The sequence below is a fragment of the Phyllobates terribilis genome, unplaced genomic scaffold (assembly GCF_046119375.1).
Source record: "Phyllobates terribilis strain yellow unplaced genomic scaffold, ASM4611937v1 Scaffold_2__4_contigs__length_985480577, whole genome shotgun sequence".
NCBI classification, from domain to species: Eukaryota; Metazoa; Chordata; class Amphibia; order Anura; family Dendrobatidae; genus Phyllobates; species Phyllobates terribilis.
Window position 1 is genome coordinate 58,263,916 of NW_027362762.1, and position 24,213 is coordinate 58,288,128.

General features: G+C 43.8%; 2 protein-coding genes across 3 annotated transcripts in view; one reads left to right on the top strand and one right to left on the bottom strand.

Moving 5' to 3' along the window:
• Window positions 1-815, bottom strand: part of DLG2 (discs large MAGUK scaffold protein 2) — a 1,666,258-nt gene extending 1,665,443 nt beyond the window's left edge. Inside the window, exon 1 of one of the 2 annotated variants that reach the window (XM_073661710.1) lies at window positions 23-815. In XM_073661710.1, coding sequence (XP_073517811.1) covers window positions 23-41 — 19 coding nt within the window. In that variant the 5' untranslated portion in view covers window positions 42-815. The remainder of the gene's footprint in view (window positions 1-22) is intronic. The other variant, XM_073661711.1, reaches the window with a different exon arrangement.
• On the top strand, window positions 689-24,004 carry TMEM126A (transmembrane protein 126A). Its single transcript, XM_073661758.1, has 5 exons — window positions 689-909; window positions 5,488-5,607; window positions 9,450-9,643; window positions 19,056-19,170; window positions 22,623-24,004. Exons 2-5 carry the CDS (start codon window positions 5,528-5,530, stop codon window positions 22,813-22,815), a joined length of 582 nt encoding a protein of 193 aa, XP_073517859.1. The 5' UTR covers window positions 689-909; window positions 5,488-5,527; the 3' UTR covers window positions 22,816-24,004.
• Window positions 24,005-24,213: the final 209 nt, after the last annotated feature.

Sequence of the window (24,213 nt, forward strand, 5' to 3'; positions counted from 1 at the left end):
AATATATAAAAACAATGCCCACCTTTCTTCTTCACTGGCATTCTCCCTGGTTGATATATTTATAAATGAAAAAAGTGAAATCCCCACAAGCAGGAGCAGAAGTCCAAGCTACAAAGTTATTGCAGATGTAATAAAATATAGCAACTTGTTTCAAATCTTTTCAGCACAAAAAAAAATAAAAAAATAAATAAAAATAATATAAAAAAAAAATACAATCCCGGCCAGTAATAGCAGTTCATGCAAATTTTGCAATTAAAATTTAATTTAAAAAAAAAAATGAAGCTAAAAATAAAATTAAATATTAAATGAAACCCCCATCAGAGGTCATTTTAATTTTACTCGAAAAAATAAATATGCATAGTAAAAAAAAAATGCATAATGGCATCTGGGCAGCTGTAAAAGTTAGTTTCCCCTGGCCTGTGAGTGGGGGGCAGGGAGGATGCCCCGGCAGCAGGGAGGAAGCCCCAGGGAGCAGCGTGCAACAAATAGCAGGCAGCCCCTCCACTCACTGCTGTATTGCTATGAAGACGGGTCTCCAGAGGTGGCAGTCACCAGCAGCAGCTCATCCTCCCACTGTGTGCCAGCTGCTGAAGGGGGGAGTTGTTACAGGGGTCTTGGGTAGCCAGGCAGAGACAGGATTTTCAGGAGGCAGGGGAGGCCATCCCAGCTGCCAGGATGACACATGGCTGCAGGGGGCGCTGCTGATCTCCCTCCTGACATCTCCCAGCTCGGGTCATGTCAGGTGCACTCACACCACAGCCCGGGCTGCAGCTGAGGCTGGTCCAGGCGTCTGCGTGGTCACATGACTCCGCCGCTGCCTCGTCACGTGATGGCCAAGATGGCTGCGCCCATGCAGGCAAGGGGGTGAAGGTGAAGAGCGGAGGAGGATACGATCGGGTCTCCGTGCAGGTGAGGACGGATGGGTTTATGGCGGAGATACGGAAGTGTTGGGTATTACTGGCCCTTATTACAGCAATGCTCATATTTCTTGGTGTTTACTCTGGGAGAAAATTCATTTTCATTTTTGATATCGGATTTTCATGGATTTTTTAAATTATTATTTTGGGATTGGAAGTAATTTTATATATTTTTTCATTTTGACTACTTTTTACATCATTTTTTTTAGTCCCTCTAAGGCTATGTGCCCACAATGCAGAAATGCTCTGGATTTTTCCTGAGCGTTTCTGCATCTCCCTGGCAGAAAAAACACATGCGGATTGTACATGCGGATTGTACATGCGTATTGTGCATGCGGATTGTACATGCGGATTGTGCATGCGTTTTTCCTGCCAGGGACATGCGGAAGTGACGCGTTCTTCACATGTATTTCTGCATGCGGGTTGACAAGCGCTTTCCAATCGATTTTAGCATCACTTGGAAAGTGCTTGACAACTTGGTCACACTATATAAATCCATGCAACCGGCATGGATTTATTTAGTGTGACCGAAAGAATGGTAAAAAAATAAATCTATACTTACCTTCTGATGGCCCCCACAGTCTTGCTTCACTCCGTCTTGGCTGCCGGCAGTTCGCGGTACACTGAAGGAACTGCCGTCACATGAGTATGACGTCAGCGTTGGTCCTTCAGTCCACCGCGATCTGCCGGCTAGTGAAGACAAGCACACTGGGGGCCATCAGAAGGTAAATATAACATTTATTTTTTATTTTATTCTTTTTTTTTTTTTTTTTTTTTTTTTTTTTTTTTTACAGGTTCTATGGTATCCGGGTCCGGAGGAGAGTCTCCTGTCCTCCACACCCGGGTACCATCCGCACATTGAAACGCATGGAATCCGCATGTACAGATGCAGTGATGCGCAATCCATGCATTCCAATGCAAGTCAATGTCGGCGAAAACGCAGCGCTTCCGCAAATTAGTAGTGCTGCGTTTTTTTCCGCAATGATAACACGCAGTGGAAATTTCCGCAGCATGTGCACAGCACATGTGGATTATCATTGGGGAACATGGCAGGCCTTCTACCAAGCGTTTTTTAAGCATTTCTGCAGCGTTTTTGCTGCTGCGGAAACGCTTAAAAAACACATCGTGGGCACACAGCCTTATGTACTTGAACCTTCAGTTGTTTGGTTGTGCTTTATACTATCAAACGATCTCCGGTGTCTGGGCTTCATAAGAGCAAGGAGACGGTGGTGATGGGGACCTCCCAGCCAGCATGGGGGGAGTGTGGGTGATGGGCAGCCGAACGGCGGTCCTCACAGGTTACAGCTATTTAATGGCAGTGTTAGAGACAGCAGATTGTAAACGGCAGCGATCTGAGCTGGCTCCGGTCACCGCTGTCAGGCCTCCTTCACATGTTCATGTTTCCAGTACGTGTGGGATTCGTGAAAAGAACAGATCCCACACGTATCCATTATAACCTATGGCGCTGCTCACATGTCTGTGTTTTTCCAGCAGCACGGATGACAAGGGCCAATACAAGTCTATGGGTCTGTGAAAAACACATGCAGCATATTGGGGGGTTATCCATGTGCTGTGTGTGTTTAGCATTACAAGGTATAGAAGCTTTGTAATTTATTTCTTTATCCGTACTGGAAAAACACTGATAAAACACGTACTAAACACTGATGACACACTAATGGTAAACACTGATGACACACTGATGACACACTGATGGTAAACACTGATGACACACTGATGGTAAACACAGATGACAGTAGACTGTAAGCCTGCGAGGGCAGGGTCCTCTTCCCTCTGTACCAGTCTATCATTGTTAGTTTGTTTACAGTAAGTGATATCTGTATTTGGTATGTAACCCCTTCTCATGTACAGCGCCATGGAATCAATCAGGGCTGTGGAGTCGGTAAACCAAACCTCCGACTCCCTCATACATGGCTCATGTTTAAGTGATAAATTTACTGTAGCACAGATTCATCTCAGCTAAAAGTCTAGACCCTTAGATCAGGAATAGAACCAACATTTCATAACTTTCCGAAATTCTTATGAAAAAATATTCCCCAAAAACTGCATTGAATTACTGTACCCAATTTATTATATATTTTAGAAGTCAGAGTTGGTCCATTTTATACCGACTCCGACTCCACAGCCCTGGAATCAATGGTGCTATATAAATAAATAATAATAATGATACATTGATGGTAAACACGGATGACACACTGATGAAACACGGACTAAACACTGATGGTAAATACAGATTGAACACTGATGACCACACTGATGGAAAACACTGATGGCACCAGTACTGTTTTTTCACATACGTGTTTAAACACGGACATGCGAAGGAGGCCTTAGAGGCAGGTGCTGAGCCCGCACACTGATGACACACGTACTAAACACTCATGACAAACAAATTAAAGCTGCACTCTGTAACGCTATAGTATACAAATATGCAATATATGAAATTGTAATTGCATTACTGCTCTAGAAAAAAATGGAAAAATGAAGATACTTAGCAAATAATTTGGACAATTCATGTGTGCCCAATAGCCATCAACAATGTGACCTTATTTGCCGGGAACCTAACCTAATATGATACCTCTCCTGGGTTGATGGCCTACAATTATATGGGTACGTAGAATCAAGCTGTGATTGCACCTGTTCATACCTGGTCTCTGTTTGGAAGTGAGGTTTAGTCTTTGATATTTGTATACATAGGCTCTCTGACCGAGCACTTCACCCATTAGCCTATGGTGGTTTTAATTACAGCTCAATCCTACCTACCCATATAATTGTAGGCTATCATCACAGGAGAGGAATCATATTAGGTTAGGTTTCCGGCAGAGAAGATCGCCTTGTCGATAGCTCTTGGGCACACATGAATTGGCCAATTTATGAGCTAAGTATCTTAATTTTTTCCTTTTTTTTCCCTGGAGCAGCAATACAGTTCCAATTTCATATATTTCATGTTTGCATGCTATAGCATCACAGAGTGCAGCTTTAATTTGTTAATTACATATGGAAGTGGCTCTCTTGGCTTCCACCTGTTCACACCAGTTTTTCTGTTTGGAAGTGACGGTCAGTCTTTGGTATTTGGACACACTCATGACAGACTCATGACAAATATGGATGACTTATGATGTACTACGGTCGGGAAGGGTTTAATGTACTATAGACCTAGGACCCGATTTATTGAAGTCCCTTTTTTTTGTCTTGTGGTATTCACTGACGTTTCTTGCGCCAGTTTTAAAAAAATTTGATGCAAGAAACGTCAGCGAATCCCACAAGAAAAAAAAATAAATAAAAAGAAAAGCAGTTTGTGAATTTGGTGTACAATCCAAAAAATGCTTTTTTATTTTTTGTCCTTGACCAGGTTTTGTGACTCTTTAGCACCAAAAATTGCAAATCCTTAAGAAAGTCGCAAAAATACCCCAAATTAAAAACTCTTCCAGAATCCTTATTCCAGGCAGAGACCGGAGTGAGATGAACAAAAAAAAACATTTGGTAAAAGTTGCATTTCATGAATTTGCCTAAGGCCTTATTCAGATGTCCGTTTTTTTTCACGTATGAGAAGTTTCACCAGAGTGTGGTCCCGAGTGTCATTAGTTTTTCTTGTACATTAAAAGGGAGAAAAAAAATTCTCTATTCTTTTCCTATATATCGGTCCGTGAAAATCAGGCCGCACTCAGATGCCATCCAAGCGCTGTCTGTTTTTTTTTTTCAAGTACCCATAGACTTGCATTGGTCTCGTGAGATCAGCCCTTTTTTCCCGGGGGAGATAAGGCACTGGCAAAGCTGGCTGACGGCGGCTTTCTCCTCTCTCTCTCAGCCAAGTTCATGTGTATGATAGAGTCAAACAGAATTGTCTGCCAGCTCAAAGGGTTATTCCCATTTTTACAAATGACTGTTGTTGTATAGAGCTTGTAAATATAAGCAGTTTTGCAATTTACTGCTTTTTAAAACTTTCAGCCGTTCTTGAGATATTAACACTTTTCTTTTGTTTACGTCTCGTTGCTTTGGAGACCGACCACCGCTGCTAGACAACAGAACACGCACAGTGCTTACAAACTCTTTTTCTATTAGTGCTGTTTTTAAGCTGGCCATGATCGCTGGAGCGCGCTGTTGCCACCTAATCCCGGTCAGTTCAGTGCAGTGCTTACAAGCTAGACAGCAGCGGTGGTCGGTCTCCTAGGCAACGAGCTGTAAACATAAGAAAAGATGTAATATCTTCAAATTTTAATAAGCAGTAAATTGCAAAAGTGCTTGTCTTTATCAGTGCTATCCGACAATATCCATCTATGCGAGTGTGCTGAAAGCCAGGAATTAAGAGTGCCGCTGCCTCCCAGCGCATACACAGTGCGCAGAGCTTTGGCCGGATTTCAGGAGTTATTCTGGTGCCTTCGGACCCCCTTTAGCAAGTAAATGACATGAGATTACAGACTGTAGACAAACTATAGCTCCCAGCATGTGCTGCCGGGGCCATTGGGCATTGTACTTTTTCAGCAGCCATCGACGTACCGGTTTGCCACTATTGATCTGCACTATGTTATTTCATCTCCTGCCATGTATGTTACAGGTTTATAGCACATGAGTCGTTTGGACATAATCGAACCACAATGGGGCATCCAGAGAGTCCGCAGAGTGAGTTTGCAAAGTTCCTAGAAGTCAAATTCAGTGAACTTCCTGCAGTTGACCAGTGAGTATCACCATGTAACGGAGCCGCGTTTACTGCTCTACATAAATCGCAAAGCCCCTTTATCATATCCAGATTACTTTTTCTTTTCCTTCACTATTCACTGTGTACTACAGCAGCCGGTCAGTATAGCATCTGGGAGCGAGCATACGCAGTCCTCGCCGCACTGCGCAGCTTCTGCTCATGCAATCTTTACCACTATACAGTGGTGGTCAAAAGTATTGGCACCCCTGCAATTCTGTCAGATAATACTCAGTTTCTTCCTGAAAATGATTGCAATCACAAATTCTTTGGTATTATTATCTTCATTTAATTTGTCTTCAATGAAAAACACAAAAAGAATTGTCCTAAAGCCAAATTGGATATAATTCCACACCAAACCTAAAAAAGGGGGTGGACAAAAGTATTGGCACTGTTTGAAAAATCCTGTGATGCTTCTCTAATTCGTGTAATTAACAGCACCTGTAACTTACCTGTGGCACCTAACAGGTGTTGGCAATAACTAAATCACACTTGCAGCCAGTTAACATGGATTAAAGTTGACTCAACCTCTGTCCTGTGTCCTTGTGTGTACCACATTGAGCATGGAGAAAAGAAAGAAGACCAAAGAACTGTCTGAGGACTTGAGAAACCAAATTGTGAGGAAGCATGAGCAATCTCAAGGCTACAAGTCCATCTCCAAAGACCTGAATGTTCCTGTGTCTTCCGTGCGCAGTGTCATCAAGAAGTTTAAAGCCCATGGCACTGTGGCTAACCTCCCTACATGTGGACGGAAAAGAAAAATTGACGAGAGATTTCAACGCAAGATTGTGCGGATGGTGGATAAAGAACCTCGACTAACATTCAAACAAGTTCAAGCTGCCCTGCAGTCTGAGGGTACAACAGTGTCAACCCGTACTATCCGTCGGCGTCTGAATGAAAAGGGACTGTATGGTAGGATACCCAGGAAGACCCCACTTCTTACCCCGAGACATAAAAAAGCCAGGCTGGAGTTTGCCAAAACTTACCTGAGAAAGCCTAAAACGTTTTGGAATAATGTTCTCTGGTCAGATGAGACAAAAGTAGAGCTTTTTGGCAAAAAGCATCAACATAGAGTGTACAGGAAAAAAAAGAGGCATTCAAAGAAAAGAACACGGTCCCTACAGTCAAACATGGCGGAGGTTCCCTGATGTTTGGGGGTTGCTTTGCTGCCTCTGGCACTGGACTGCTTGACCGTGTGCATGGCATTATGAAGTCTGAAGACTACCAACAAATTTTGCAGCATAATGTAGGGCCCAGTTTGAGAAAGCTGGGTCTCCCTCAGAGGTCATGGGTCTTCCAGCAGGACAATGACCCAAAACACACTTCCAAAAGCACTATAAAATGGTTTGAGAGAAAGCACTGGAGACTTCTAAGGTGGCCAGCAATGAGTCCAGACCTGAATCCCATAGAACACCTGTGGAGAGATCTCAAAATGGCAGTTTGGAGAAGGCACCTTTCAAATATCAGGGACCTGGAGCAGTTTGCCAAAGAAGAATGGTCTACAATTCCAGCAGAGCATTGTAAGAAACTCATTGATGGTTACCGGAAGCGGTTGTTCGCAGTTATTTTGGCTAAAGGTTGTGCATTCAAGTATTAGGCTGAGGGTGCCAATACTTTTGTCTGGCCCATTTTTGGAGTTCTGTGTGAAATGATCAATGATTTGATTTTTGCTTCATTCTCTTTTGTGTTTTTTCCTTGCAAGCAAATTAAATGAAGATAATAATACCAAAGAATTTGTGATTGCAATCATTTTCAGGAAGAAACTGAGTATTATCCGACAGAATTGCAGGGGTGTCAATACTTTTGGCCACCACTGTATATTTGAGTGGCTTACTCAATTTAGAAAAAAATAATATTTTTATTGAAAAACTGAGCTGCGATCAATTGATCGCGTTTATAATGTTGCGTGTCAATGTCACACTGACTGGCGTATACCTAAAGAAGTCTTTGCTCCTGTGCCAGGCTCATGACTGCCATGCCGACCTATTACACAGGCTCATCCCTCCTTGGGCGCCAAAGGTGTTAAAGGGTTTTTCTGTTTTCACAAAACCTGCAGTTTATTTAAAAAAAAATAAATAAATAAAAAATCTGGACTTTGGTCTCACTGAGTCTCAGCCGCTGCCCCTAGTGTCTGTAGTTGTCTGCAGCACTGACATGACATTGACAGCGCTGCAGCCAATTATTGCATTCAAGGTCATATATGTTTAGTGTGTAAAAAAAGAAAAGCCCCCGACATACACACTAAATGGGTCCTCAGGGCTATATTAGTCTTTCCTTTTGGCCTTGATCTAGCAGGTAAATGTCAGCATACTGCAAAAGCTCTATATTACATTTTCAGATTTCCATTAACTAGTTTGTGGAGACCCTCTGCTATGATGTTTCCCATACACAGCACACTAAGACATGAGGCATTCCTGCTCTACTGTCTCTATGTAGCACATGTTCAGAAGCAGCAGCATTGAGGACACTATACAGCAGTTTTGAGCAGTGTAGCTGTGAATCCAGTTCCAGGGTGAGATCATTACAAGCAGCAGTACAATCTGTGTCTCCCTCTGTTTGTTCTGTGACTTTGCACCTTCCCTCCATACAGACTTCAATAGGCAGATATAATCGAATCTCTATACAGAGCACACACAGAAAAGAGCAACCATTGCTCTCCTCTCCCTATGTAACACATGTTCAGAAGCTGCAGCATGGAGGATATTATATTGCAGAACTGAGCATTGAAGCTGTAAAATAAGCACTGGTGTGATAAAAGAACACTTACTAATAAGCCAAAGCATGGAGAACATTATACTGTAGCACTGAGCAGTGTAACTGTGAATCCAGCTCCAGAGTGAGATTAACACTATAAGCAGCACAATCTGTGTCCTCCCTCTGTCTGTTCTGTGACTTTGCTCCTTCTCTCACTACAGCCTTCAATGGGTAAATGTAATCTGCTTCCCATACACAGTACACACAGACAAGAGGGATCACTGCTCTCCTGTCTCTATGTAGCACATGTACAGTAGTAGCATTGAGGACATTATACCATTATACAGCAGTACTGAGCAGTATAGTTGTGAATCCAGCTCCAGGGTGACATTAACACTACAAGCAGCACATTTTTGTGTTTCCCTCTGTTCTGTGACTTTGCTCCTTCTCTCCCTACAGCCTTCAATAGGCAGATGTAATCTGCTTCCCATACACAGCACATACAGACAAGAGGGATCCCTGCTCTCCTGTCTCTTTAAAGCACATGTTCAGAAGCTGCAGCTATATGGAGAATATTATATTGCAGTGCTGAACAGTGAAGCTGTGAAATAAGCACTTAGGTAATATAGCAGAAGCATGGAGGGCATTATCCAGCAGAATTGAGCAGTATAGCTGTGAATCCAGCTCTGGGGTGAGATATACACTATACAATCTGTGTCCTTCCTCTGTCTGTTCGGTGATTTCGTTCCTCCTCTCTGATGCAATCTGATCTCTCAGTGAGCTGGCATTTCATCTTGTTTTGGCCAAGACAGATTTTAGCAGTTTTTTATAGCGAATGATGAATTCAGGAGGTCGTGGAGGATAAGAAGAAGTGGCTAATAAGTGGAGAAAGGAGCGAATTAATCCGAGGACACCCCTTCCCCTAAATTATGGGTCTTGTGATGGATATTTTGTGTACAGGAATACGGGGGGGGTAATGAAGGAAAGTGAGCGGCTGTCATCACGTCGGCAATCCACCACAATAGATTAATTAATATTTATATCGCCTATTAAAGGGTAAGTTTCCCTTTTTGTAAGATGTAGTTTTTTTGTTTGTTTGATTTTTAACCTTTTTCTTTCCTGTCTCATAGGAAATATTTTAAGTATGGAAGCGTGCTGATCGGTTTAAGTGCCGCGACTTCTGGATTTCTGAGTAGCCAGATATTCAGACAAACCATGAAGGTCAGACGGGGATTCATCCTATCCTCATTCATCGTGACCAGCTTCCCCCTGCTCCAGACCTCGTTCATATATCAACTTGCTATACCCCATGCCATCATGTCTGGTAAGGTATATTTGTCACATATATGAATGTATAACGGGGGGGCATCACAGCTCGGGATTCTGGGAATGAAAATTTTTCTTCTGTGGAGATGCATGAGGATACTTGACAGATTTTCTGTCGACATTTGCAGGCGGGAAATCCACAGCTCATTAAAGTGGCAGCAAAGTGGATGAGATTTTACCAAACCTCACTTTGCAGAAATTGACCTGCAATTCGGATCTTTAACCCCTTTAAGAGGCGGCCATTTTTTTTTTATTTGCGCTTTCGTTTTTTCCTCCTTCCTTCCAAGAGCCACAATTTTTTTTAATTTTTTTTTTTTTTTAATTTTTTCTTTTGACTTGGCTGTGCGACTTGGCTTGTTTTTTTTTTTTTTTCTTGCGGGACAAGTTACAGTTTTAAATTTACAGTTTTTTCGGACTATAAGACATACTTAGGTTTTAGAGGAGGAAATTAGGAAAAAAAATTAAGCAAAAAAAATGTGGTCGTGACGCACTGTTATGGGGGTAATGCTGCTGACACTGTTATGGGGGTAATGACCCCCAATTCTGTACTAATGTCTCCCCCTTCCTGGTGTGTGTGTGTTTGTGTGTGTGTGTGTGTGTGGTGCAGACCAAAAGTTTGGACACACCTTCTCATCTAAAGATTTTTCTGTATTTTCATGACTATGAAAATTGTACATTCACACTGAAGGCATCAAAACTATGAATTAACACATGTGGAATTATATACTTAACAAAAAAGTGTGAAACAACTGAAAATATGTCTTATATTCTAGGTTCTTCAAAGTAGCCACCTTTTGCTTTGATGACTGCTTTGCACACTCTTGGCATTCTCTTGATGAGCGAAAGATACTGATGTCTTGAATGAGTATTTAAAGGTGTCGTCCTGTCTGTTGTTAAAAGTCTGCAGACTCTCTTATGTGACTGCAGACTTCTGAATCCTCACAGTGTGCACACCACACACTGTCAGGATTCTCCGATGTTGGGTGGTCATGTGATCGCTAGAATGCGATTTGCATACTCCCGGCCACATTCCGACTAGACGTGCGCGGTCTCTATCAATTCACATGTATGGAGCCAGCCCGAGCACGTTTGTTGTGTCCTAGTGCTTTTCCACTGTTTGCTTTTTACTTATAGAAAAATATGTAAAAAAAACCCAGTTAAACAGAAAATTTAAGTTCTTTATTGAGTATACTAATTGATTATAGGCAAATATTGATAAAAAACACACAAAATACAATAGATAAAAAAGCTTAAAAAACATGTTGAGGGGCAATAGAAACAAAATATAGACGATGGCCCCAATATAAGAAATATATTTCAGGGCTGAACTAATAGACTCAAATAAGGTATCAGCAAAAACAAGCCATATCCCAATCCATCAAAGACGTATAGTAAAAGTATAGAGCAATTAAATACATATAAGTAAATGGCCCAAAAAGAATCAAGGCCACGGCAAAACATTTTACAAATACATTTTGGAATTATACAGACCCAAATTTATGGTTAGAAATGTCACTGCTTCTGAACCTCACAGTCTAACGCGTGTTTCACAACATGCTTCGTCAGGGCTCATCACTCCCTGATGAAGCATGTTGCAAAATGCACCTACAGCGCATTAATGTATTATTTTCCATGTTTTGTTTCCACTGCCCCATCACCTCTCAACATGGTTTTTATATATATATATATATATATATATATATATATATATATATATATATATATATATATATATATATATTACACACACACTACTCAAAAAAATAAAGGGAACACTCAAACAACACATCCTAGATCTGAATGAATGAAATATTCTCATTGAATACTTTGTTCTGTACAAAGTTGAATGTGCTGACAACAAAATCACATAAAAATCATCAATGGAAATCAAATTTATTAACCAATGGAGGCCTGGATTTGGAGTCACCCCCAAAATTAAAGTGGAAAAACACACTACAGGCTGATCCAACTTTGATGTAATGTCCTTAAAACAAGTTAAAATGAGGCTCAGTATTGTGTGTGGCCTCCACGTGCCTGTATGACCTCCCTACAACGCCTGGGCATGCTCCTGATGAGGCTGAGTATTGTGTGTGGCCTCCACGTGCCTGTATGACCTCCCTACAACGCCTGGGCATGCTCCTGATGAGGTTGCGGATGGTCTCCTGTGGGATCTCCTCCCAGACCTGGACTAAAGCATCCGCCAACTCCTGGACAGTCTGTGGTGCAACGTGACGTTGGTGGATGGAGCGAGACATGATGACCCAGATGTGCTCAATCGGATTCAGGTCTGGGGAACGGGCGGGCCAGTCCATAGCTTCAATGCCTTCATCTTGCAGGAACTGCTGACACACTCCAGCCACATGAGGTCTGGCATTGTCCTGCATTAGAAGGAACCCACGGCCAACCACACCAGCATATGGTCTCACAAGGGGTCTGAAGATCTCATCTCTGTTCCTAATGGCAGTCAGGCTACCTCTGGCGAGCACATGGAGGGCTGTGCAGCCCTCCAAAGAAATGCCACCCCACACCATTACTGACCCACTGCCAAACCGGTCATGCTGAAGGATGTTGCAGGCAGCAGATCGCTCTCCATGGCGTCTCCAGACTCTGTCACGTCTGTCACATGTGCTCAGTGTGAACCTGCTTTCATCTGTGAAGAGCACAGGGCGCCAGTGGCGACTTTGCCAATCCTGGTGTTGTGTGGCAAATGCCAAGCGTCCTGCACGGTTTTGGGCTGTGAGCACAAGCCCCATCTGTGGACGTCGGGCCCTCGTACCACCCTCATGGAGTCGGTTTCTAACCGTTTGTGCAGACATATGCACATTTGTGGCCTGCTGGAGGTCATTGTGCAGGGCTCTGGCAGTGCTCCTCCTGTTCCTCCTTGCTCAAAGGCGAAGGTAGCGGTCCTGCTGCTGGGTTGTTGCCCTCCTACGGCCCCCTCCACGTCTCCTGGTGTACTGGCCTGTCTCCTGGTAGCGCCTCCAGCCTCTGGACACTACGCTGACAGACACCGCAAACCTTCTTGCCACAGCTCGCATTGATGTGCCATCCTGAAGGAGATCCCACAGGAGACCATCCGCAACCTCATCAGGAGCATGCTGAGGCGTTGTAGGGAGGTCAATATATATTAGCTATTGAACCTGTTCTACGCCCGGGTGGCAAGCATTTTTATTGGTATATGGTATCCCATGCTGGTATGTGCTGCCCCCTCCTGGTATTTGTGCTTCCCCCATCCTGTCCCCCTCATCCCTATCCTGGTATGCATGGCACCCCTCATCCCTATCCTGGTATGCATGGCACCCCTCATTCCCATCTTGGTATGCATGGCACCCCTCATCCCTATCCTGGTATGCATGGCACCCCTCATCCCTATCCTGGTATTCATGGCACCCCTCATCCCTATCCTGGTATGCATGGCACCCCTCATCCCCATCCTGGTATGCATGGCACCCCTCATCCCCATCCTGGTATGCATGGCACCCCTCAACCCCATCCTGGTATGCATGGCACCCTTCACCCCCAATCCAGGAATGCATGGCACCCTTCACCCCCAATCCTGGAAGGCATGGCACCCCTCATCCCCAATCCTGGAAGGCATGGCACCCCTCATCCCCAATCCTGGTATGTATGGCACCCCTCATCCCCAATCCTGGTATGTATGGCACCCCTCATCCCCCAATCCTGGTATGTATGGCACCCCTCATCCCCAATCCTGGTATGTATGGCACCCCTCATCCCCAATCCTGGTATGTATGGCACCCCTCATCCCCAATCCTGGTATGTATGGCACCCCTCATCCCCCAATCCTGGTATGTATGGCACCCCTCATCCCCCAATCCTGGTATGTATGGCACCCCTCATCCCCCAATCCTGGTATGTATGGCACCCCTCATCCCCCAATCCTGGTATGTATGGCATCCCTCATCCCCAATCCTGGTATGTATGGCACCCCTCATCCCCAATCCTGGTATGTATGGCACCCCTCGTCCCCAATCCTGGTATGTGTGACCCCCTCATCCCCAATCCTGGTATGTGTGACTCCCCCTCGTCCCCAATCCTGGTATGTATGGCACCACTCATCCCTTTCACGCTGCACACATACAAAAAAATAAACACTTATACTCACCTGTCATCCCTGTTCTCCAGCGCTGCTGTGTCCTGTTCTGCTGGAGGCCGCGGGAGGAGTGCTGCGCCGGAGTACGCGCGTGCCCATACTGCGGTGTCCGGCGCCATTTTGCTGAAGACACACTGCAAATGTGTCTTCAGTAAAATGGCGCTGGAGAGCGCTATGCTCATGCGCCGATCCGACCCCTCACTCCTGCCCCGGGTCTCCGGTGAAGAGAGGTGCCGTGGCAACGCTCCTCCCTTTCAAGTAAGCATGTAAGTATGGTGCCGGAGATTGCGGTATGTGTTCAGTGTCTACACATACCGCGATCTCTGGTGCCAGACACTCCTCTTACCTGTAAAGGCTCCATGGGTGCTACTGTATGGAGCCAGACTGCGCAGGCGTATCGCGTTTTCGCAGTCTATAAAGTCTTCAGACAGAGGTACACATCTCCCGTGGTGGTCCAAAAGTAGGTGGACAGAAAGTGTAACAAGGTTATGAAGGGGGAGATTTATCAAACATGGTGTAAAGTGAAACTGGCTCAGTTGCCCTTAGCAACCAATCAGATTCCACTTTTCATTCCTCTCATTCCTCACAGACTCTTTGGAAAATGAAAGGTGGAATCTGATTGGTTGCTAAGGGCAACTGAGCCAGTTTCACAGATCTAGTTTTCACAGATAGATCTCCCCCAAATCTGTTTTCTTTTCAGATAATTCAGATAACACATAATGGCAAATAATTTAAATACAGATCAAAGAAAATGGATTTTAACCAAGTATTGGAAATCTCAAAATGCTGAAACCGTTAGAGCAAATTGGGTTGAAACATTTGGTACTCAAGCCCCAAAGAGACAAACCATTTACCGCATTCGTGACAAATTCAATGACACTGGCTCAATCCTTAATGCTCCAAAAACTGGTCGACCCAAAACAGTCTGTACAGAAGATAATAAACTACTTGTTGCTGAAACATTTGTTCAGAGTCCAAAAAAGTCCACAGAAGAGCCTCTCTGGAATTGGGAATTTCACGAGCTTCTATCATGCGAATCCTGAAATCTATTGGGTGGAAAGCTTATCGTCCACGTCTAATTCATGGTTTATTGGAGGATGATCCAGACAGGTGGCTGCAATTTAGTGTTTGATAAATCTCCACTTTCATAACCTTATTACAATTTCTGTCCACCTACTTTTGGACCACCCTGTATATATATATATATATATATATATATATATATACACTGCTCAAAAAAATAAAGGGAACACTTAAACAACAGAATATAACTCCAAGTAAATCAATTATCAAGACACCCTCAATAAAGGAGTGGTTCTGCAGGTGGGGACCACAGACCACATCTCAGTACCAATGCTTTCTGGCTGATGTTTTGGTCACTTTTGAATGTTGGTTGTGCTTTCACACTCGTGGTAGCATGAGATGGACTCTACAACCCACAGAAGTTGCTCAGGTAGTGCACCTCATCCAGGATGGCACATCAATGCGAGCTGTGGCAAGAAAGTTTGCTGTGTCTGTCAGCGTAGTGTCCAGAGGCTGGAGGTACTACCAGGAGACAGGCCAGTACACCAGGAGACATGGAGGGGGCCATAGGAGGGCAACAACCCAGCAGCAGGACCGCTCCCTCCGTCTTTGTGCATGGAGGAACAGGAGGAGGACTGCCAGAGCCCTGCAAAATGACCTCCAGCAGGCCACAAATGTGCATGTGTCTGCATAAATGGTTAGGAACCGACTCCATGACGGTGGTACGAGGGCCTGACGTCCGCAGATGGGGGCTGTGCTCACAGTCCAATACCATGCAAGACGCTTGGCATTTGCCACAGAACACCAGGATTGGCAAAGTCGCCACTGGCGCCCTGTGCTCTTCACGGATGAAAGCAGGTTCACACTGAGCACATGTGACAGACGTGACAGAGTCTGGAGACGCCGTGGAGAGCGATCTGCTGCCTGCAACATCCTTCAGCATGACCGGTTTGGCAGTGGGTCAGTAAAGGTGTGGGGTGGCATTTCTTTGGAGGGCCGCACAGCCCTCCATGTGCTCGCCAGAGGTAGCCTGACTGCCATTAGGTACCGAGATGAGATCCTCAGACCCCTTGTGAGACCATATGCTGGTGCGGTTGGCCCTGGGTTCCTCCTAATGCAGGACAATGCCAGACCTCATGTGGCTGGAGTGTGTCAGCAGTTCCTGCAAGATGAAGGCATTGAAGCTATGGACAGGCCCGCCCGTTCCCCAGACCTGAATCCGATTGAGCACATCTGGGACATCATGTCTCGCTCCATCCACCAACGTCACATTGCACCACAAACTGTCCAGGAGTTGGCGGATGCTTTAGTCCAGGTCTGGGAGGAGATCCCACAGGAGACCATCCGCAACCTCATCAGGAGCATTCCCAGGCGTTGTAGGGAGGTCATACAGGCACGTGGAGGCCACACACAATACTCAGCCTCATTTTGACTTGTTTTAAGGACATTACATCAAAGTTGGATCAGCCTGTAGTGAGTTTTTCCACTTTAATTTTGGGGGTGACTCCAAATCCAGGCCTCCATTGGTTAATAAATGTGATTTCCATTGATGATTTTTGTGTGATTTTGTTGTCAGCACATTCAACTTTGTACAGAATAAAGTATTCAATGAGAATATTTCATTCATTCAAATCTAGGATCTGTTATTTGAGTGTTCCCTTTATTTTTTTTGAGCAGTGTGTGTGTGTATGTATATATATATATATATATATATATATATATATATATATATATATATATATATTTTGAATATGGTACAGTCTGGAGGACCCATTCTGAATGGAGGACTATGTGGGGCCCATTATACTGTACGGAGCATCGTGTGGGGCCCATTTTACAGTATGGAGGACTATGTGGGGCCATTATTCTGTATGGAGGACTGTGTGGGGCCCATTATTCTGTATAAAAAGCAATGCAGGGATGGGGTCACCATTATTTGTCAGGGAGGCTACACTAGGGTCATCATACCGTGTGGGGGTATTATACTCTGTGTGTGGCACTTTTGTTGGCATCATACTTCATTTAAGCTGTATTATTCAAGGTTTTTTTTTATCCTTTATTATATATTTAAATTAGGCCATATGCTTTTTACTGTTTGTTTCCATATGAAAAAGTTTGTTATACAGTGGTGGCCAAAAGTATTGGCACCCCTGCAATTCTGTCAGATAATACTCAGTTTCTTCCTGAAAATGATTGCAATCACAAATTCTTTGGTATTATTATCTTCATTTAATTTGCTTGCAAGGAAAAAAACACAAAAGAGAATGAAGCAAAAATCAAATCATTGATCATTTCACACAAAACTCCAAAAATGGGCCAGACAAAAGTATTGGCACCCTCAGCCTAATATTTGGTTGAACAACCGCTTCCGGTAACCATCAATGAGTTTCTTACAATGCTCTGCTGGAATTGTAGACCATTCTTCTTTGGCAAACTGCTCCAGGTCCCTGATATTTGAAGGGTGCCTTCTCCAAACTGCCATTTTGAGATCTCTCCACAGGTGTTCTATGGGATTCAGGTCTGGACTCATTGCTGGCCACCTTAGAAGTCTCCAGTGCTTTCTCGCAAACCATTTTATAGTGCTTTTGGAAGTGTGTTTTGGGTCATTGTCCTGCTGGAAGACCCATGACCTCTGAGGGAGACCCAGCTTTCTCACACTGGGCCCTACATTATGCTGCAAAATTTGTTGGTAGTCTTCAGCCTTCATAATGCCATGCACACGGTCAAGCAGTCCAGTGCCAGAGGCAGCAAAGCAACCCCAAAACATCAGGGAACCTCCGCCATGTTTGACTGTAGGGACCGTGTTCTTTTCTTTGAATGCCTCTTTTTTTTTCCTGTACACTCTATGTTGATGCTTTTTCCCAAAAAGCTCTACTTTTGTCTCATCTGACCAGAGAACATTCTTCCAAAACGTTTTAGGCTTTCTCAGGTAAGTTTTGGCAAACTACAGCCTGGCTTTTTTATGTCTCTGGGTAAGAAGTGGGGTCTTCCTGGGTATCCTACGATACAGTCCCTTTTCATTCAGACGCCGGCGGATAGTACGGGTTGACACTGTTGTATCCTCGGACTGCAGGGCAGCTTGAACTTGTTTGGATGTTAGTCGAGGTTCTTTATCCACAATCCGCACAATCTTGCGTTGAAATCTCTCGTCAATTTTTCTTTTCCGTCCACATCTAGGGAGGTTAGCCACAGTGCCATGGGCTTTACACTTCTTGATGACACTGCGCACGGAAGACACAGGAACATTCAGGTCTTTGGAGATGGACTTGTAGCCTTGAGATTGCTCATGCTTCCTCACAATTTGGTTTCTCAAGTCCTCAGACAGTTCTTTGGTCTTCTTTCTTTTCTCCATGCTCAATGTGGTACACACAAGGACACAGGACAGAGGTGGAGTCAACTTTAATCCATGTTAACTGGCTGCAAGTGTGATTTAGTTATTGCCAACACCTGTTAGGTGCCACAGGTAAGTTACAGGTGCTGTTAATTACACGAATTAGAGAAGCATCACTTGATTTTTCAAACAGTGCCAATACTTTTGTCCACCCCCTTTTTTAGGTTTGGTGTGGAATTGTATCCAATTTGGCTTTAGGACAATTCTTTTTGTGTTTTTTCCATTGAAGACAAATTAAATGAAGAGAATAATACCAAAGAATTTGTGATTGCAATCATTTTCAGGAAGAGACTGAGTATTATCTGATAGAATTGCAGGGGTGCCAATACTTTTGGCCACCACTGTATTTGATAAGGAAAAAGCTCAATTGTAGACTTTTTTTTAATATCTATCAAGGTTGACCCACTACGTTGTCCAAGCTTTTGTTCCAGCTGCCAGGGAAATATATTGGCTACCCAGGTACATTGCAGGAATGACAATCTGGTTGCAGGAGATTTCTCCCTCTTTTAAACCACCTAGATGCCATGGTCAATATTGACTGTGGCGTCTAATGGATAAAACTGCCATGATTCGAAGATGTAATCGTGTCGGCTCTGATATATAGCGTACACTTGCTGCAGATGATGTGGGCATTGTCCTTGCGCAACCATTTCCTGTGTCTGCGACAGTCCGATCTAGTGCATGGCGTGGGTGGCACGAAGGGGATAAGACTCGACCAGTGCACAAATGATATATTAATAGCTGGTTGGATGGAGAGATCATTATGGCCCTGCAGCTAAAGGGCCGCAGACCCCCAATGGCAGCACGGTGGTGAGTGGTCACACCCCTAGGGATTCAGTAGTATGCATGTTAATGTTTGCAATTTTTTTCTTACCCCTACAGGTAAGATGAATTGTTCCCTATGTAACACTATACGGGGTACCTGCATTGGCGCCATTGTCGGGGGTGTGGGTTCAGCGTCCTTAGCTGCATTACTCAGCACAGCATACTTTCTCAAGTAAGTAACTAGCAAAACTTGATATTTGTCATGTCATTTTGCATTCCAGTATATCCAGAGCGCATCATGTAGCTGTGTGTATCCCATGTGTATCTTGTTGTTCCTGAACTTGGGTATACAAAGTGGCGCCACCTGGTGTTCATTAGATCAGGCAAAAGTTTTCATTATATATATATTATTTTTGTCTAGTGATTACTGTTACATATAACTTATGGCGCCCTCTTCATACTCATCAGTCCACCTGATGAGTCCATTGCCGGTGGTCGCACATGCTCAGTAGCTCACTCTCACCCCCTGGATCCTCTTGTACATGGACGGTAAAGTGATTCATGCCATCTTACAACCAGACGATAGAGCGGCATCATCGCACCGACATCGGGCACATCAGGTGGATTTTCCCAAAAGAAATCCTTCTATGTTCCCGTTAACCCTTTCACAAGCTGTCAATTTTTTTTGAACAGCGATTCAGACTGGTGGAGTCTTTTTTTATTTCTATCTTTTTTTTTTTATTTTACAGGCTGTGCCCCGTCCTCACGAGTTGTTACTAGACCTTTTTTTCTGGATGGGGAAAAGGGGGGTGGGGGCATTTGAGCATAGTAATATATTCTTTTTGTTTCTGATTTCCCCTGTAACTGGGGCTGGTGTATTAACCCCAGTTACAGGGGAATATCAGCCCCCTAGGATCCATGTATAAAGTATATGGACATTCCAGTAGACATTAACATATGGTGTAAATCATTTTATATTTTGATTGCTTATACTATATACTAGAATATTGGTGTGATTGTCTTCACAGAACTGGGATGGCTTTTAGCAGGATCCCTGCTGCCACGGTGTAACCTATTAACATCCAGAAATCGTGTTGCAAAGGGATTTGGGGCTGTGAGGGGAATAAACCAGACCAGTTAAATCCTGTGGTCACAGATTGAAAGCGGCATTTAAATGATCAAACAGCAGCAAAAGGAGCCACTTCTGTTACAGGCAGATGCCGGGTTTAGTGCAGGCTCAGCTCTGGAGCCTGCGCCATATAGGAGGACCCACCAATGCATACCATCACATGCTATGTAGGAAAGATATAGTTATTTGTTCTAATCAGGAGAGGAGAGCTTACAGGAAACTTTTGAGCACTGTATGTAGTGAGCGCCCTCTAGTGCAGGGGTGCTCAACCTGCAGCTTAGGAGCCATATGCGGCTCACTATATTGCAGCTTAGGAACCATGTGCGGCTCACTATATTGCAGCTTAGGAGCCATGTGCGGCTCACTATATTGCAGCTTAGGAGCCATGTGCGGCTCACTATATTGCAGCTTAGGAACCATGTGCGGCTCACTATATTGCAGCTTAGGAACCATGTGCGGCTCACTATATTGCAGCTTAGGAGCCATATGCGGCTCACTATATTGCAGCTTAGGAACCATGTGCGGCTCACTATATTGCAGCTTAGGAGCCATATGCGGCTCACTATATTGCAGCTTAGGAGCCATATGCGGCTCACTATATTGCAGCTTAGGAACCATGTGCAGCTCACTATATTGCAGCTTAGGAGCCATGTGCGGCTCACTATATTGCAGCTTAGGAACCATGTGCGGCTCACTATATTGCAGCTTAGGAGCCATGTGCGGCTCACTATATTGCAGCTTAGGAACCATGTGCGGCTCACTATATTGCAGCTTAGGAACCATGTGCGGCTCACTATATTGCAGCTTAGGAGCCATATGCGGCTCACTATATTGCAGCTTAGGAGCCATATGCAGCTCACTATATTATCGCTCATCACTTGAATCTGTGGATTATTATTCACAGATTTGAGACTACCACTCCCAATTGTAATCTCCTTGAGCACTGTAGTAGTACCCCACGATCAGACTGGGCACTTTTTCTATCCCTGCACTATGTTCATATGCAGCAATATTTTTCTTTAACCAAAACTGCTCTCTTGGCAGTAATAACAGATTTTTGCTGCGTTTTGGATGCAGATGACGTGATTTGCCTAGTTGAAGGTGGGTTTTGCAGCGTATTTGGTGAATAAAACTATTTGTCCAGGAAAGGGGGGGCTTTCAGTGTTTTTGCACTCATTGTTTTCTATGGGTTAAAAAAAAAGTGCTGAAAGAATTAACATGCAACAGATTTAAAGAAAACCTTAGTTCTCAAATTTTGTCAGGAAAAATATGTGTACGAGATGTCCGAAACCTCATAGCTTTTCGATTGTATTGTGAAATGCGGTTTTTCTGCAAAAAAAACACACAAAAAAAACGTACAGCAAACAAGCTGTATGTGAAAACTGCCGAAGGTGTAATGAGCTGTGCACTCTTGGCTCCTATCCCTCCACTGTAGGAGCATAAAACAGCACTCCTGGGCTGAATTTCTATTATACTGGCTGTGATAAATTCCCCTGAATGACTGCTGGGCATTAAAGGGGTATTCCCATCTCCAACATCCTATCCCATTATGTAGTAAGTGCCACGGACCCACTATCAGTATTTGGTCAGTATTATTTCTCAGGAGTGGGTGATAAATTCAGAATTGGTGACTTGTTTCTATTATACCTTTTCTTGTTCCTCACCTGGTTTTGGCTCCCACTCCTGAGAAAAAATACTGATAGTGGGGCTGTGGTCTTATAATAATAGCAAACAGCTCCTATTAGAAATGTAGTACAGTTCTCCTGATTAACCTATGTCACTTACCCCATGTGCAGGGCATTGCAGTAGCTTAGATCTCCATGGTTACGACCACTCATATAATGAGTTAGCTGTTGTCATAACCATGGATACCTAAGCTACTGCAATGCCCTGCACACGGGCTAAACATAGGTTATCAGAACTATACTACATTTCTAATTGGAGGTATTTGCTAATATTATTACACCTGCTACATATTGGGAGATGGGAATACCCCTCAAAGGAGAAGCCCACACGCCCATGCCCAACATCATCAGCCCTCTCTGTCTTCAGCTGTGTGAAACGGCGTTGGGCTTGTTTATGGCCGATGCTTGTAAATCGAAGAGTTTGAATTTGTGTGGACCCGCAAACTTCAGGAACTTTGACTGTAACTTGGCCCTCCCATCTCTATAAACCACTAATGGGGGCATCATCTACGTCGAGAAAATGAAGTGGCCGTGCCCGAGTGCTGCCATAATCATTCTAGTTTACGGGAGTAGGGAAACACTCGATTGTTTGCGTCTCGCATAAGCGACCATGGAGAAAACTTAATCCTTGCTCCCTTATTTTTGGATTTTGACAGGAAGAGAACCGCTATCCTGATAGGGTTAAAGTCCTAAAACAAGGAACTGGCAAAAGTTTGTGCACCCATGCTGTAGTGGATCCTACGGGGCAGAATTGTATTTTTGTGAACATGTGATGTACGTGGGAATAGACGGGCTCGGCAGAGTTTTGGGGGCTGTGCTTGGACAGAAGCCATTCAGATGTTGGTAAATTCCTCCTCTTTCCTTACACAGGTACGACAAGAGGCCGTTACCAAAGAACGTCTTCCGCTTCTCCATTAACCTCTACAAACCCGCACTCCTGAAACTGAAGTATTTCTTCCTTTTCCAAACCATTTTTTGCATGGCGATCAGCGCTCGTTATTACGCCGTATACGAGAAGATGCTGATGATGTCTCCTCAGCCGGAAGTGGCGCAGGAGGAGTGAACTCAGCCATCAAGATTACATGGGTTTTGTTTTTTTTTTGAAGGCACTTCTTTGTTTTGTGGTATACTCTGACGGGTTTTGGGCCAAATTCTTTAATTCTGAGCCAAATGTAAAAAAAAAAAAAAAAAAAAACCCGTAAGTTTTTGTCTTTAGCCCTAAAGTTTCAGGTGTGTGTGCAGTAACAAGGAAGAAAAATTGGAGCACCTTAGAAAAAAAAATTGTAAGATTCTTAAAAAGTTGAAATTGTGGAATGAGCTGAAAATATCTGGTAAACCCGTCCCCAATGATGTAATTTAATAAAACCATATATGAAGCCAAAAAAAAAAAAATACAAAAATGAATTGGGCTCAAAATCTTCTTGGAAAATAAGTTTTCGGTATGCTATAACAACAAAAAAAAAAAAAACACACACAGCGCTCAAGTACACCATGCTGCTCTTTTCCCCATTGGCTTATCTGACGTTCTCCTCACATTGTGGATTGAGATCGTAAGTTCCCCCACGATCCAGCACGAGGGGGTCCTAGAAGCAGGACCTTCACCAACCACATAAGGCCATGTCTTGGCGCATTTGTGCTGCGGCTCCGTCATTCCCGATCATCTAATCCAGCAGCTGTACAAACCCATTAAGAATCTGTCAACCCTACTACATTGCCTTCCCGACTAAAGAATATTCATGGACGTCAGCAGATGAAGAGGCAGCACCTTTGCTCCCGTGTAGCGGCCGATAAAATGGGATGTGAATGAATTGGCACCGACTCAATCTATGACCCTGTCTGTCTCCTGATCTCTTTAGCCTAGATTTACTACCATTTCAAAGCAGGGCTGTGGAGTCGGTCCATTTTATACCAACTCCTAAAATATATAATAAACTGGGGGCAGTCGTTCAATGCAATTTGTGGGGAATATTTTTTTTCATAAGAATTTGGTAAAGTTATGAAATGTCCTATAAATGTCTGTCCTATTCCTGATCTAAGGGTCTAGACTTTTAGCTGAGATGAATCTCACTTTCATCACTTAAACATGAGCCGTGTATGAGGGAGTCGGAGGTTTGGCTTACCGACTCCACAGCCCTGCTTCAAAGTTTATCCAAATGTACCTAGTGCTTATAAAATGGTGTCTCTCCCACAACCCTCTGGTTATCATGTGGTTTTGTGTTTTTTTTTTAAATAAAATCCAGATTTTTCAAGAAGATTGTTTATATCGGATTCATAACTAAAAACCATTAGCTCCTTGGGTATTGCTGGGTATAATCTATAACGCTGGAGGAACCCAGCAACTTAATTCTGAAATCAATTACACTTACACCCTGTATTATACTCCAGAGCTGCACTCACTATTCTGCAAACAAAAATAACCCTCATTCCCATAATAAATGTATTTTTTTTTTTTAACCGGCTC

Excerpts from the sequence above, each read along its gene's own strand:
- TMEM126A (XM_073661758.1), top strand. The coding sequence starts at position 5,528 with ATGGGGCATCCAGAGAGTCCGCAGAGTGAGTTTGCAAAGTTCCTAGAA. Across the intron at positions 5,608-9,449 it reads GAACTTCCTGCAGTTGACCA|GAAATATTTTAAGTATGGAA; the intron begins GTGAGTATCACC and ends CCTGTCTCATAG. Across the intron at positions 9,644-19,055 it reads ACCCCATGCCATCATGTCTG|GTAAGATGAATTGTTCCCTA; the intron begins GTAAGGTATATT and ends TTACCCCTACAG.